At 36.1% G+C, this 13847-nt stretch overlaps 1 protein-coding gene across 2 annotated transcripts in view; it reads left to right on the top strand.

The window, feature by feature from the left end:
* Window positions 1-13847, top strand: part of CAAP1 (caspase activity and apoptosis inhibitor 1) — a 57857-nt gene that overhangs the window by 11497 nt on the left and 32513 nt on the right. The window contains exon 5 of one of the 2 annotated variants that reach the window (XM_020970036.2): window positions 11056-11169. The exons of the other annotated variant lie outside the window; for it this stretch is intronic. Coding sequence (XP_020825695.1) covers window positions 11056-11169 — 114 coding nt within the window. The remainder of the gene's footprint in view (window positions 1-11055; window positions 11170-13847) is intronic. 2 annotated transcript variants of the gene reach the window in all.

The raw sequence follows: 13847 nt of genomic DNA, 5'->3' as shown, positions 1-13847 counted from the left end.
GGTTAGGTCTCTTACCTTGATAAAAATCAGTGTGAAAAAATAGATTAAAGAAGGGGTAGCTAAGCACTGGCCCTAGAGTCAGGAGAACCTGAGTTCAAATGTGGCCTCAGACACTTGCTAGCTGTGTGACCCTGGGCAAGTCACTTAAGCTTAGGCTGAAAAAGAGGAAAGAAAGAAAAAAATAGATTAAAGAACAGTTTAACTATCAAGATTTTAACCATAGAGTCACAATAGAATTTTGGAGTTTTGGAACTGGAATAGAAAGGGGAAGATACGTAATTCTGCACCCTTCACTTTAGGAGAAAACCAGCCTAGAAAAAGAGGAAGTTATTTTTCCCTAAAATCATATAACTATTTAATGGCAGAACCCTGGTGTCTTGACTATTTCATAGTGAACTTTCTGGTATACCGGGTTGCCTCAGAGATTTCAAATAAAAAACAAAATAAAAAACCCTCTATTTATCCCTGTAAGTACTCACAGTTTATCCTCAAAATCAATTTTTAGCTGGTGAAGGAACAGGAGGTTCTAAAAGGAAGTGATTAATAAATAATGAAATGTTTATTAGGTTTAGTGCTCATGATAGCCTAAAATACATAACAGTGTAATCACAGTATATGTGAGAAACACTGACTGGCAGGCAGCATGTCACTATTAGTCACGGTATTTATCATCTTTAAGACCTTTTTGCTGTATAATTATGATGCATAGAATTGTAAATATGTTAGATTTGAAATAATAAAAAAGTGGATTGTATCTAAAATGGACATTTTATAATTCCCAAAACTAAGAAATCCTGAATTATTTTTTAGTAATGCTCTTTGCTTTCCACCAATAAGAGCAGTTGTACCTTATGTTATTATGTTAAATTGCAAGATAAAGTTCATTTTCAGTTATGCTGAAGTTAAGAACTTTTGCAATAGCCTATACATATGACCTTATGATATGAATTACCAAATAATAAAAATAATCATTATTGTATTTCAAATATTTCTTTCCTATGAAGCATAATTTCCTGTCGTTAAATACTTAAGAGTTGTTGCACTTTTTACAACTCTCACTTAAAACTTGAAGTGGGATAGTATATAAGCCTTGGAGTAAGGAGATCCTGGTTTGGATCCTGGATTTGGTACATACTGTAGGCAAGGCTCCATGCCTCAGATTCAGGTCATAGTTTTAGAGCTGAGTTCACTTTGTCTAATTTCCCTCAAATGTAAAAGGAAGGTTAGGCCTATTTGTATTACTTTTCTCACAGGGGAGTTGTAAGAAAATTACTTTGTAAACCTTGAAATGTTATATAAATGTTAATTATTACTCATATCTTTTCCCAGCAGTCCTATGAATCTGATGAAGAGGGCTTTAAACTAGAAATCTAGGGGAAGGAAAAAAAGTCCCCATTATCTGTTTACTAAGCTAGATACCGAATGATTGATTATCAGGTACTATTCAGGAAGGTTATCAGTAGAGATGACCAATAATTCGCAAGAGATTGTTTAACTAAAGAGAGTTTGGTATAAACAAAAGAACTCCTCAGACTTAGATACACAAATACAACAAAATATGAATACTAGGGTAAATTAAGATGCAGCTATGGGTAGAAAGGTTTGGAGTTAGAAATCAGTCACTCAGCGAGCATTTCCTAAGAGCTTACTGAGTGCCAGAGACTGCTAAATGCTGGGTAAGACAAAAAATGAAACAGTCCTTGCACTTTGTGCTATAAGGGGAGACAGAGAGAGAGAGAGAGAGAGAGAGAGAGAGAGAGAGAGAGAGAGAGAGAGAGAGAGTGTGTGTGTGTGTGTGTGTGTGTGTGTACGTGTACATACCCAGCGAGGGAGGGAGGGAGGATGTTACTAGTTGAGATCAGGAAATGCATCCTGAAGGAGATGTGGCTTGAAGTGCGTCTTGAAGGGTTTCTTTGAGGCATAGTTAATAAGGGAGTTTATTCCAGAAATGGGTGCCTGCCAGTATGGTCAGACAATACAGTATATGAAGGAGGATGGATTGTGAAGGGTTTTAAAAGTCAAACCAGAGAACTCTGCTTTTTATCGTATATATCATAAGATGAACTAGATAATAAATATTAAATAAACTGGGGTTAATTATGTAAGGGAGCAACATAGTTAAATCTGACCATAAGGAAAGTTTTTTTGACTTATATGTGGAACATAGTAGAGAAGGGAGAGACTCAAGGCAGGGAAGCCAATTAGGCCATTGTAGTTGTTTAGATAAAAAATGATAAAGGGCCATGATAAGTAGTGGAGAGGTGTTGTATGAAAGAAGTGTTGTAAAGACAGGAAATGATGAAGAGTAACTACATTATGGTCCTTCCTCTGGTATTGATTGACTGAGTGACCCTAGACACGTCACTTAAATTTCTCTAAGGCTGTACTTAATGAGTAGGTACTGATATCATTGGTAGAGGGAATTTCCTCATGTGGGAGTTCCATATACTAATGAAATCATAGATCTGCCCAAAAAAAAAAATCTAAAATTAAGACTTATACCAGGAAATAATTTTGAACACAGTAAATGTAAGATTTAGGCAGGATCTGACACATGACTATAATATGACCCAGTTCAAAAGGATTCATATGGAAAACAAGGGCAGTAAATGACCATTGGACTATGATTACCATTGGACTACTTTACTTTCGAAATCTCTCCCAGTTCTGGACCTGTGATCCTGTGATCGTAAGGTATACCTCTGTGAAGAAATGCATAAAATATTGGGAAGGAAGTATGGAAGTGTGATATGCATTTGAGTTAGAATTAATGGAGGTAAAAGCAGGAAGTATTGTTGTGGGAATACACTGCAATTCTCTGGGCCAAAAAGCAAGGCCTTTAGGAAACAGCTTGCAAACCTTTCATGGAGGAAGGATATAGTACTGATTGGGGTTTTCAACTATTTGGATATCTCCTTGAGTTTATTATTTGTCAAAAGGAGAACACCTGAGAAATTCTTTACCTATTGTCAGTTACCATCAAAAAGTCCAGAAAAACTTGAGAGGTCTCACAGGACTGGAAACAGGCAAAAGTCACAATTTTCGAGAAAAGAAAAGAGGGCAGAGTCTTTAAACTAAACACTTAGCAGAATTCTAGAGTACATTATTAAAAAGCTGTCATGCAAGCATTTAGAAAGGAAAGTGAAGAGCCCAGCATTATCAAGAACAGGTTATGTCAGACTAAACTTATTTCCTTCATTGAAGGGCTTAAGTATATGGACATGCTTTTCCTTTCAGCAAAGCCTTTGACAATTTCTTGCTAGTTTAGTGGACCAAAGGGATGGAGAAAGATGGGTTAAGTTGATAATACAGGTTAGTTGGATTCAGAAGTAGTCTAGTGATTGGACGCAAAGAGGAATAGTCAAAGGTTCGATGCCAGTTTGAAGGCAGTGTTCTAGTGGAATTCTTGGGCATCTATGCTAGGCCTTGTGTTGTAGAACATTTTTGTCACTGACTTGGATACAGTTGTAAAAGGCATGATTGTCAAATTTGCAGATGATATAAAATTCATAGGGATAGCTAACGGATAATGTTGACAGGAATTTAGAATCCCAGAAGATATCAATAGCCTAGAATAATGGGTCAGTTCTAATAAGATTAAATTCATTTGGGAATTTGTCCAAGTTTTACACAACAAATCCTTTTTTTAAGGGAATTTGTTCTATGAAGTTTGGATTCAGTCAAAGGGCCACACCTGAGGACTCAGGTTCCTGACCCTGTGTTAAATGCAACAAAACTAAAACATCTAATTGTCTTTCCTCTCCAAACCATCTGCTTCCAAATTTTAATTTTGTTGAAGACAACATCTAATCTCACAGGTTCACAAACTGCATTATTATAGTTTCCTCATTCTTCCTTACCCCACATATTCAGTTAGTTAACAAAGTTCACCATTTCTACCACCAACATGCACTGTTTACTTATGTAACTACCATTTTAGTTCAGTCATAGCCTGTAATAATATAGTCTTCCTGCATCAAGATTCTCGTTTTTCCAGTCTATCCTTCATACTGCTGTCTAAGGAATTTGTGTTAAGACCTGATATGATCATGTGAACTCCCTTATTCAGTCAGCTCCATGGGCTTCCTGTTGTTTCTATGATAACATTTAAGCTTCTCTTTTGCTTTTGAAGCCCTGTGTAGTCTTGCTCCCGATCTCATTGGACATCATTCTCACTCCCACACTTAGCAATCCAGGCAAATTGGCCTCTGTTGTTCACATGGAATACTCTATCTTCTGTGTCTGCTTTTGTATTGGCTATTCCATGTGTCTGGAATATACTCTCCTTACCTCTGCCTCACAAAGTCCCTCTTTTCCTTTAAGATAAAATTCAGGTACCATCTTCTACATAAATCTTTTCCTGATCTCTGCAACTATTAGCACTCTCCCTCCTAAACCACCTTGAATTTAACTACTTTGTATTTCTTCATTTTTATATTTATATGTACATTAGAATACAAGGTCCTCATGAGTGAGTATTATTTTATATACTTGAATCTCCAGGCCTAGCATAGTGCCTGGCACATGGTAGGTGCTTAATAAACACTTGTTGATTGACTGCTTGCACAAGGTCATAATTAGTTTCAAAGCTGAGATTTGAACTCAGTTCCTCTGATTCTAAATCTACCCTTTTTGCTGTTCTATATGAAAAGTCATCAGTATAGTATGGATTCCCAAAAAGCTAATATAATCTTAGGCTTCATTAAGAAAGGCATAGTAGGGGCAGCTAGGTGGTGCAGTGGATAAAGCTCTGGCCTTGGAATCAGGAGAACCTGAGTTCAAATCTGTCCTCAGATACTTGACACTTACTAGCTGTGTGACCCTGGGCAAGTCACTTAACCCCCATTGCCTCACCAAAAAACAAAAAAAGAAAGAAAGGCATAGTATACTGGATTAGAGTAGTGGTGACTCTAGTATCTGCTGGGGTCTATCATAGGATCATAGATCTATTGCTGGAAGAGACCTTAACTGTCATCTAGTCCAGCCTCCTCACTTTGTAAATGAGAAATCAAGCCAAATTGGAGAAACAGCTTTCTAAGAGTCATATGAGTAATTGAGTGTCAGAGCCAGAATTTGAGCTCAGGTCCTGTAATTCAGAATTCATTCCACCTCCATAAGTAATGGGTTCAATTCTGGGCACTGCCTTTTAGAAAGGACATTGATTGCTGGAGAAGAAGGCATTTAGGATAGCCTTGAATTCGTGCTATTCTAGTATTTGATTTACTTGGTCCAAGAGGGTAGAAGTAGGTGTAATGGGTGGTATTTTCAGAGATGTAAACTAAATAGAAGAAAAAAATTTTCTGACAATTAGAGTAGTCACAAAGTAGAATAGAAAAGTTTTTAAATATATATATATATATACACACACATATATATATATATGTTTCTTTTTTCTAGGTCATAAGATCTTAAGAGAACAGGTATATGTCACTTTTAGAATCCTTGACTAGTTCATAGTATTGCATTTTATAAATTTAGGTATTGTATAGGGATCAAATACTAAATCCACAGAGGTGTAGTGGGTGAGTGTAGGTAGCGCAATCCGGAGCTTATGGTACTTTTTTTTTTATTCTACTACGGGTTTTTCTGCTAGCTACCTGTGATCATAGACATGTCACTTAACCTTCTCTGCATTTCAGTTTCTTCACCCACCTAATTGGTAGTTTTATAGGAGTCAGTGATCTGATTTCTTTTATATCCAAAAGCAGATATAAAACTTGCAGGCATTTAAAGCATTTTATACCCTGCGCTTTCCTGCCTTTCCACTTTTCTCTTCCCACTTTGAACTCTGAAATCCAGTGACATTGACTTTATTGTTGTTGTTGTTCAGTTGTTTCAGTCCTGTCGAACTGTTTATGACCCCATTTGAGATTTTCTTGACAAAGATACTGGAGTGATTTGCCATTTCCTTCTCCATCTCATTTTACAGATAAGGAAACTGAGGCCAACAGGACTAAGTGACTTTCCCAGGGTTAAGTGACTTGCTAGTAAGTGTGTGAGGCTAGATTTGAACTCAGGAAGATGAGTCTTCTTGACTTCATGCACAGCACTCTATCTGCTATACCATGTGCTTGCCCTCGACACTGAATTTGCTGTTCCTCAAATAAAACAAACTATTTCCTGGTAACTTGGGGGGAAAAAAGGAAGATTGAAATTTTCCATGTAGTATTTCTGCAGTTACAACAAAGCTCCAGAGAGAAATAATAGTATAGTATGAACTCTAGATGTGCTAGAGATAAATTTTATTTTAAAAACCATTGTGGTCCCATCTGGCAGAACGTTAGACATAGTGGGCCAGAAGAAGTAAGCTCACTCAACACAAGCCAAGACTTTTAATAAATAATGTAAATGTCCAGTGATGAGGAAAATCACTTTTCTTGAGTCTGTATAGCAATGTATGTCAAGACATTCACTAGAGAAGCAAAACTGGGCAGTGATAATAAAAAATTCCTTCCTTCTCTATCAGATCAAATTAAATGAATAATAAGCAAAAATTCAAATGCAGATCACAGGTTATAGAAAAACAATTAGTACTACTAGGAGACTCAGAAATCATCTGGGTCATGTGTTTATAACAATTCTAACAAAACCAATCTTAGTTTTTAAATAATACTTAGAACCATATAATAACTGATTTTCTTAATGGTGATAGATTCAGTCTGCCATTCAGTCAACTTTTATATCAGCAGAATCCTGATATATATTATGGTATTAGATATTAAGTATATCATTAATTCCTGGCCTTTTACAGTGTGAGAGCCCCTTTTTAACATCAAAAAATTCCACCAACTCTGTGATAAATATTAGAATTGGTTCCAGAAAATACGCAATGACAAAATGCTACTTTGGCAAAAGTAATGCTTTTTAATGAATTTGTGTGTTATTAATCATAACAAAATAATAATTATGTTTGGGAGATAATTACAGAAAAGTTATGTTTGATTAGTTATTATGCTGAGTCATGCTCCATATTTTGTTAGAAGACCTTCTAATACAGAGGTATCAAACATGCAACCTGCAACACTTGTTGAGTGTGGCATGAACCAGATTACTATATAATTGGGAAATATTTATAAAGTAAATAAAAATATAGTAAAACATTACATCTTAAAACTTAAGTATGCATCCTGCAGGGATCTTTATGTATGAATTAGTGACCTTGGTTTTTATTTGAATTTGATGCTACTGTTCTAGTACCTGAATAGTTTAATTTTGTCTTTGTATTACCAGTGCGTGTTAAATAGAAGTAGGCACTTAATAAATATTTGTTGAATTGAACTGGAACTGAAGGTACATCAAAATGATACTGGTTGGTGCCCATGGTTCTGTAATACAAGAATTAACAGGAATATTATGTGACAAAAGCAGCAATCACATTTTCTAGTTTTATTATTCATTTCTAAATAATATTGAATTTTTTCCTAATTTTTTTTAACCTTGTAAAATATGTATATATAGATACAGATTTCATATTTTACAAAAGAGGCAAGGGATTAAATTTCTGATTTTTTGGATCAGGTAATTTCAAAAATTATTTTTGTGTAAGTAAGTATATACCTGGGCCATTTTGCGTATCTTTTTAACTCAGCTGTAAGCATATGACTTCTCTTTGTTTTTCATACATGAAGATTAACATAGGCTAAGTTTACTGACATGAAAAAAAGTCTAGATTTTAAAAAGAACAAAATGCAAGTCAGTACAGTTTTTAATAAGACCTCAAAGTACGTGACCTCAGCGTGACTAGTATATATTTTTTTACATCATATATCTTTGGAACATTGATAAATATAGGAAGAAAGGGGGTAAAAATGGTATCAGCTAGTAAAATTTTGGGGGCTTTCCAAAATTAGAGATGTTAAAATAATTTTTTTTTTGTACTTTCAAATGTTAGGCACAACAGACAAAATCTTGGGACTGTGGCAATAGTCTGAGATAGATATTACGAGTCCATGCCTGTTTATCTCTCACTTCTTTATAGATCTTTTCCATCATAAATTTTTCCTAATATACTAATTGTTTTAAAAATATTCTTTGTTAATTATTTTCTGCGTGTAAAACTCAAATTTTGACCTGAAGTTATTCCTAATTGTGTCTTCTCCGAGTTTTATTTATCTTTCGAAGTGCTTTATTAGTTGAGGTGCTTTTGAGGTTCTAAGATATCCTTAGAAAGGTGAGGGGGACAGACAATCTGTAGGTTTTTGTTTTTCAGCAGGTACTATTAGATCGCTTTCCTTCATGTTATAATATTTACTCATAGTACTTTGGTTTCACTCATTTTCTCTTTAGTATTTGGGATCCTCTCTGCTTTTTTTTCCTCTTGATGTCTTTGGTGTTTTTGGTCTTTTCCTTGTATTTCCTGTCACATTCTGACCCCTCTTATTGTACATGTATGTTTAATATTTCTACTTTTCTGCATTTTTTAGTAAAGTCTTTAGATCTTATTACTTAGTCAGTTTTTGTAAAGGTGTCATGTTGAGCTAAGAGGTACATAAATTCTTTTCTAATCTTGTTAAATTATTTGAAATCTGTCATCTCCAGTTTTTTGTTAGTTCTGCTCAAGACCTTAACTTCTATTTTGTTTATCTTTTAGGTAGATTTGTCTGACTCTGAAAGGGCTACATTAAGGCCCCTCATTTTTTATGGATTATAGTTTTTTACTACATATTACTTCTTCCAGTTTGACTAAATTTCCTTTAATCATTTAGAAGCTATGCTGTTGTATAGTATAAAATATTGATTATCTATGGTACCATTAAGCATAATGTAGTTAATTAGTCTGCTAATTAATCTTTTTATCTATATTTATTGTAGCCTTATCTGAAGTGATTGCTACCTCTGCTTTTTTTTTTAGTTCATATGAAGAATCATAGATTTTGCTCTAGAACTCTTTATGAATCTTTGTTTCATGTGTGTTTTATGTAAACAATATATTGTTGGATTCTGCTTTCTTATCTATTTTGTATTCTTCCATTTTATGAGTTCATCCCATTCATATTCACAGGTATGATCATTAATTGGGCATTACCTTCCATCTTGCCCTCTTGCACTTTTTTCTCTCTTTTGTTCTACCTGCCTCTTCAAATAAGGTGGGAGAAGAGAGTGAGTTTACCTGTCATTTGTGATCCTATAAGTGAAACAGCTGGTTTCCTCTCTGTTGCAGTTCTTCTTTTGCCCTTACCCTGCCCCTGATCCTAGGTTTTTATTTTCTTCAGTTCCTTTTAATCATCTCTTTTATGTAACTTCATGACTATCCTTTAACTATCCTGGCTTTCCTCTTTTGACATGTGTCCCTTCCTTGTCCTTGTCCCCTTCTACTTTTCTTTTGAGTTTTATTTATTTCTACATAGAAATCTTTGTCTGAATAATTGTGTTCAATTTTTCTTTATCTGATTTAGATGAAAGTAAGGTTCATGGGATGCCTGTTTACCCTACCCCTTCTTCTATGATTACATATTTTTCATCTTATGTACTTCTAATATGCAGTAGTGATTTCTCTCCCCTTCCACCTTTCTTACCCATTAGAGTCTTCTGTCTTTTCTATTTTGATATTCTCCTAAGACCATTAAAACAGAATAAAACCACCCACAGATCCTCTGTCATTTTAACCTTTTGCTATGATCCTTAAAGATAAGAAAACATTTGTTTATTATTCTCCATTAACACATAAAGAATTCTTTGTCACGTGTTCTCTTTTAATTAAATACACACACACACACACACACACACACACACACACACACACCTTTCTGTGTCTTAGAGCTTGTGTTTCTATTTCTACTGAATGTCTACAGGTCTCCCTTCCACATCATGGAGATTAAGGTGTGGTACCCCTGGAAATCTGGATCTGGAAAATTTGCTTAAAATTTTTGGCCCTCCCTTCATACCAGAGAAGAAATCCAATTTTTTCTTTTTCTTTTATGGGGTGTTTATAGTACCTTATTGTAAATTTTGGGTTAAGTATTTGATCCTAGGTTCTGTGTCATCTGTTGGCCTTCGTGTGTTGTCTGCAGCTTCTGTAAAACTCCCCCAAAATTCCCATTTAATTTTTTATGCCAACCTTCAATATATTGAAACCATGATGGGGGAAGTCATGATGGAGATAGTCACATTATGGAAGGGATAACTATACTCATTTCTGGCAGATTGATGGGCAGATACAGCATTGGGCCTGGAGTTAGGAAGACATTAGTTCGAATCTACCCTTAGGTGATTTACTACTTTTGTGACTCTGGGCAAGTCACTTAATCTGTTTGCCCCAGTGTCTTCAACTGTAAAATGGGAATAATTATAGTACCTATCTCCCAAGGTTGTTGAGGACCAAATAACTTAATATTTTTATAGTGCTTACAGTGCCTTTGCATAGTAATTAATAAGTGCTCCCTTCATCCCTCCCCCTCCCCCTTCCTTCTCTCTCTTTTATAAACACTTTGTAACATTTTGTTTGTAAACATTTATTTCTCACTTTTTGAAAGATCATATTCTAAGCTCTCCCTTTAGAGAGTCTTATGTGATCTCCCTTATGGCTCCTTGATACCTGAACTTTTTCTTTCTGGCTGCTTGTAATATTTTTTTCTTTGGCTTGTAAGCTCTGGATTTTGGCTATGACATTCCTGGGAATTTTTGTTTTGGGGTTTCTTTCTGGGGGCGACTAGTGGATTCTTTCTATTTTAACTTTGCTCTCTGTTTCTAAGAGTTCCAGGCAGTTTTCATTTATAATTTCTTGAAATATGGTATCCAGACTTAAAAAAAAATTATTTTTGGAATCCTCTTTTTCAAGCAGTCTGATAATTCTTAGATTGTCTCTCCTTGACCTGTTTTCCAGGTCAGTTTTTGATATAATATTTCTTAGATTTTCTTCTTTTTTCCTGAACATTTTGTTTTGTTTTATATTTCTTGTTGTCTTATTGAGTCATTTTCTTTCTGGCATATACTAATTTTCAGGCTATTCAGTTTTTGAGTGAAGTTTTCTACAGTCTATTCTAAGGTGTCAATTTTCCTTGCTATTCTTTTCTCCCTAGTTTTTCCATTCTGTATCTCTTGTTTCATTTCTTCCAGGTACTCCTGCAGTCCCTGTGGCCAGGACATTTTTTTCTCCGAGGCTTTACCTGGACTTCTTGTGGGGTCACTATCCTCTTCGGGTTTTAGCCACTGGGCATCTCTCAAACCAAGGTATTTTCCTCATGGTTTTTAGAGTTTTCCTTGGTTGCTCATCTCATCCACCCATTATCTAGGATCTGGGGATTGGGGAGGAGCTGTTTTTGAGTCATGCTGTGGGACTTAATAGTGCAGGCAGGGCCTTCCTGTTTCTGAGCATAGTGGACCAAATTAGGTTCTTTCTTCAAGGAATTCTGAGATTTTTCTGGTGTTGTGCTCTGCCTGAGGACTCCCTTTTGTCACAGGGCTCCAAGACCCTTCCATGCTGTAAGCTCTGCCTTGTGTCTTTTTCCTTAAACTACTGAGGTCAGAGGCTACTACTTCCATTCTAAATTACCATCTCATTTTTCAGGGCTTATTAGGGCTTGATTTTGCCTGGGGCCCCTGTCTGGCTGCTGGGTTCAGGCCACTAGTGCCATGTTTAACCCTGTCTGGAACACCTTGGTTCTTCTCCTTGCTTGGGCTGCCCTCGTGTTCTTTTTGGCTCAGATAGAGTACTGGGATGGACTTAACTCAGGGTATCTTAAAGTTGTTCTTCTCATTAGGTATCTAGCTTAGGAGAGGGACTTTATGTGTTCTGAGTAGGTGCTGCATGGCATTCTCTCCCTGATTGGCCTTGGGGACTGCCAGGCTTATTGTGGACTTAATCTAGTCTTTTGATTTTAACTTTTAGGTTTTTCATAACCCATAGTATTTCTTTACTGTGTTTGATAATTATTTTCTTATCTCTGCTCATAACTTCAGCCTGGCATTTCTGGATTGGGACTTTGTAGCAGTTCATGCTCTGCTTCTTCTTGCACTTGTGGATGGGGAAAAAAAGTCCTTATTTGATTCTCTTCATTCCTTAGTGTGAATGTTACTGCTGCTGCAGTTCTGGAATTGATGGCTGGGGCCAAGCCCTATCTTCTGTGCAGTCAATGGTTTCTTCTTCCTCCTTTGGTGCCCAGTGTGGGTGTTGACTTTTCTCTGTCTCCTTTTAGTGTAGCTCCAACCTAGAGTTGGTTCTGTTCACAAACATGGCCCTCACAAGCTCCGAGTGGATGATGGTGATAGCGCTGGTCTTGGGCCTTGTGCGAGGTCCCTGGCATATGAGCTTGCTTTGATCCAGTTCTTTTTTCCTGAAGGATTATCCTTAGGATGTTATTCTTAGTTATAAGCCTTTATCATTTGCTTTTTGGAATATTGTATGCTAAGATTTTCTCTCCTTTGTAGTAGTAGCTGTCAGGTATTTTGTCTTAACTATGGTTCTTTTGTACTTAAACTCCTTTCTGGCTGCTTATTGTATTTTTCTCGTTTACCTAGAAGCTCTGGATTTTATTTATATTTCTAGGAGTTTTCTTTCAGGAGATGACTGGTAGATTCTTTCTCTTTTCACTTTGACCTCTGTTTCTAATACAGGGGTGTTATTTTATTAAGGGGCTTTGTTCTAGGAAGTTTGGATTGTCAAAGGGCTGCACTTGAGGATGTAGAGGGCCACAAGTTCCACACCCCCGTTCTAATATATCTGGGCAGTTTATTTATGATTTCATGAATTATGGTATCCAGGCTTTTTTTTTTGTTGGTAGGCCTTGTTTTTAGGGAGCCTGATGATCCTTAAAATGAAAATAATAGCTAAAATTTATATAGCATTTTAAGGTTTACAAAAGCATGTCATTTATATTATCTCATTTGATTTGATTCTCACAATAACTCTGTGAGATGTAGGTATTATTAAATTAATTTTATGGATATAGAAAGTTAGACTCAGGGAGCTTAATTGATTTTCCCAAGAGTCACACATCTAGTAAGTATGGCAGCATTGAATTCAAGTCCAATTATAAGTCCACCACCATAAAACCTTGCTTCTGTTTTTTTCAATTTCTTTATTTTGTTTACTATTATTAATTGTCTCATTGAATTCTTTTTGGTTCATTCTGTTTTTCAGGTGTCTTGTGCTTGTGTCATGTTTTCAGCTTTCTTTTCTGAGTTTTTTAATCTCCTTTCAGCTTTTTCTTCCGAATCTCCTATTTCATTTTATCTCTTTTTTTCATTCCTTCCAAGTTTTGTTGTTTTTTTAGCCAAGCTGTCTCCCAGCCTCACCCCCAGTCTCTGCATGTCATTATTGTCAGGTTGTTTTCTTTGGATTTTCTCTTGGATGACTTTTGACTCATAATATTTATTTGTAGTGTTTGCCATATTTTGTTTAATCATCTTTATAGCTTCACATGGATTTGAGATTTCTGTCATAGACAGGCTCTGCCCTCTTGAATGGGGTCTCACTTTAATTTCCTCTCTTCCTCCTGCTGGCTTCTTCTACCTTCATGTTTCTGGGCTTAGAGTTTTGGCAGTCTTTAGTGTCCCCATTAAGATTCTATGGTTGGCTGTTCTTTGTCATGGTATTGCTGTAATCTATTGTTCCCTGTCTCCTGGGGTTTTCCTGGTTAGGATCTTGTTCCTTCTCTTCTCTGTGAGACCTCTCTAGTCATCTCCTTTGGTTTTCTGCTCTCGCTGGTGTTTTCTTGGTTAGGATGCTGCTGGGAACTTCTAGCCTTGTTTACCTGCATTTGTGCTGACTGTTTTGGCAAGACCCTTTTTCCAGGGTCATTACCTTTTGGTTAGTTAGTCATTAAACACTTATTAAGTGCCTACTATGTGCCAGGCAAGGAAGATGCTCATATGGTGGTCAGAAGAAATGATACAAGGACACTCTCGTG

Source organism: Phascolarctos cinereus, unplaced genomic scaffold (assembly GCF_003287225.1).
Source record: "Phascolarctos cinereus isolate Bilbo 61053 unplaced genomic scaffold, phaCin_HiC Scaffold_4;HRSCAF=312, whole genome shotgun sequence".
NCBI lineage: Eukaryota > Metazoa > Chordata > Mammalia > Diprotodontia > Phascolarctidae > Phascolarctos > Phascolarctos cinereus.
This window is presented reverse-complemented; position numbering and strand designations above follow the sequence as displayed.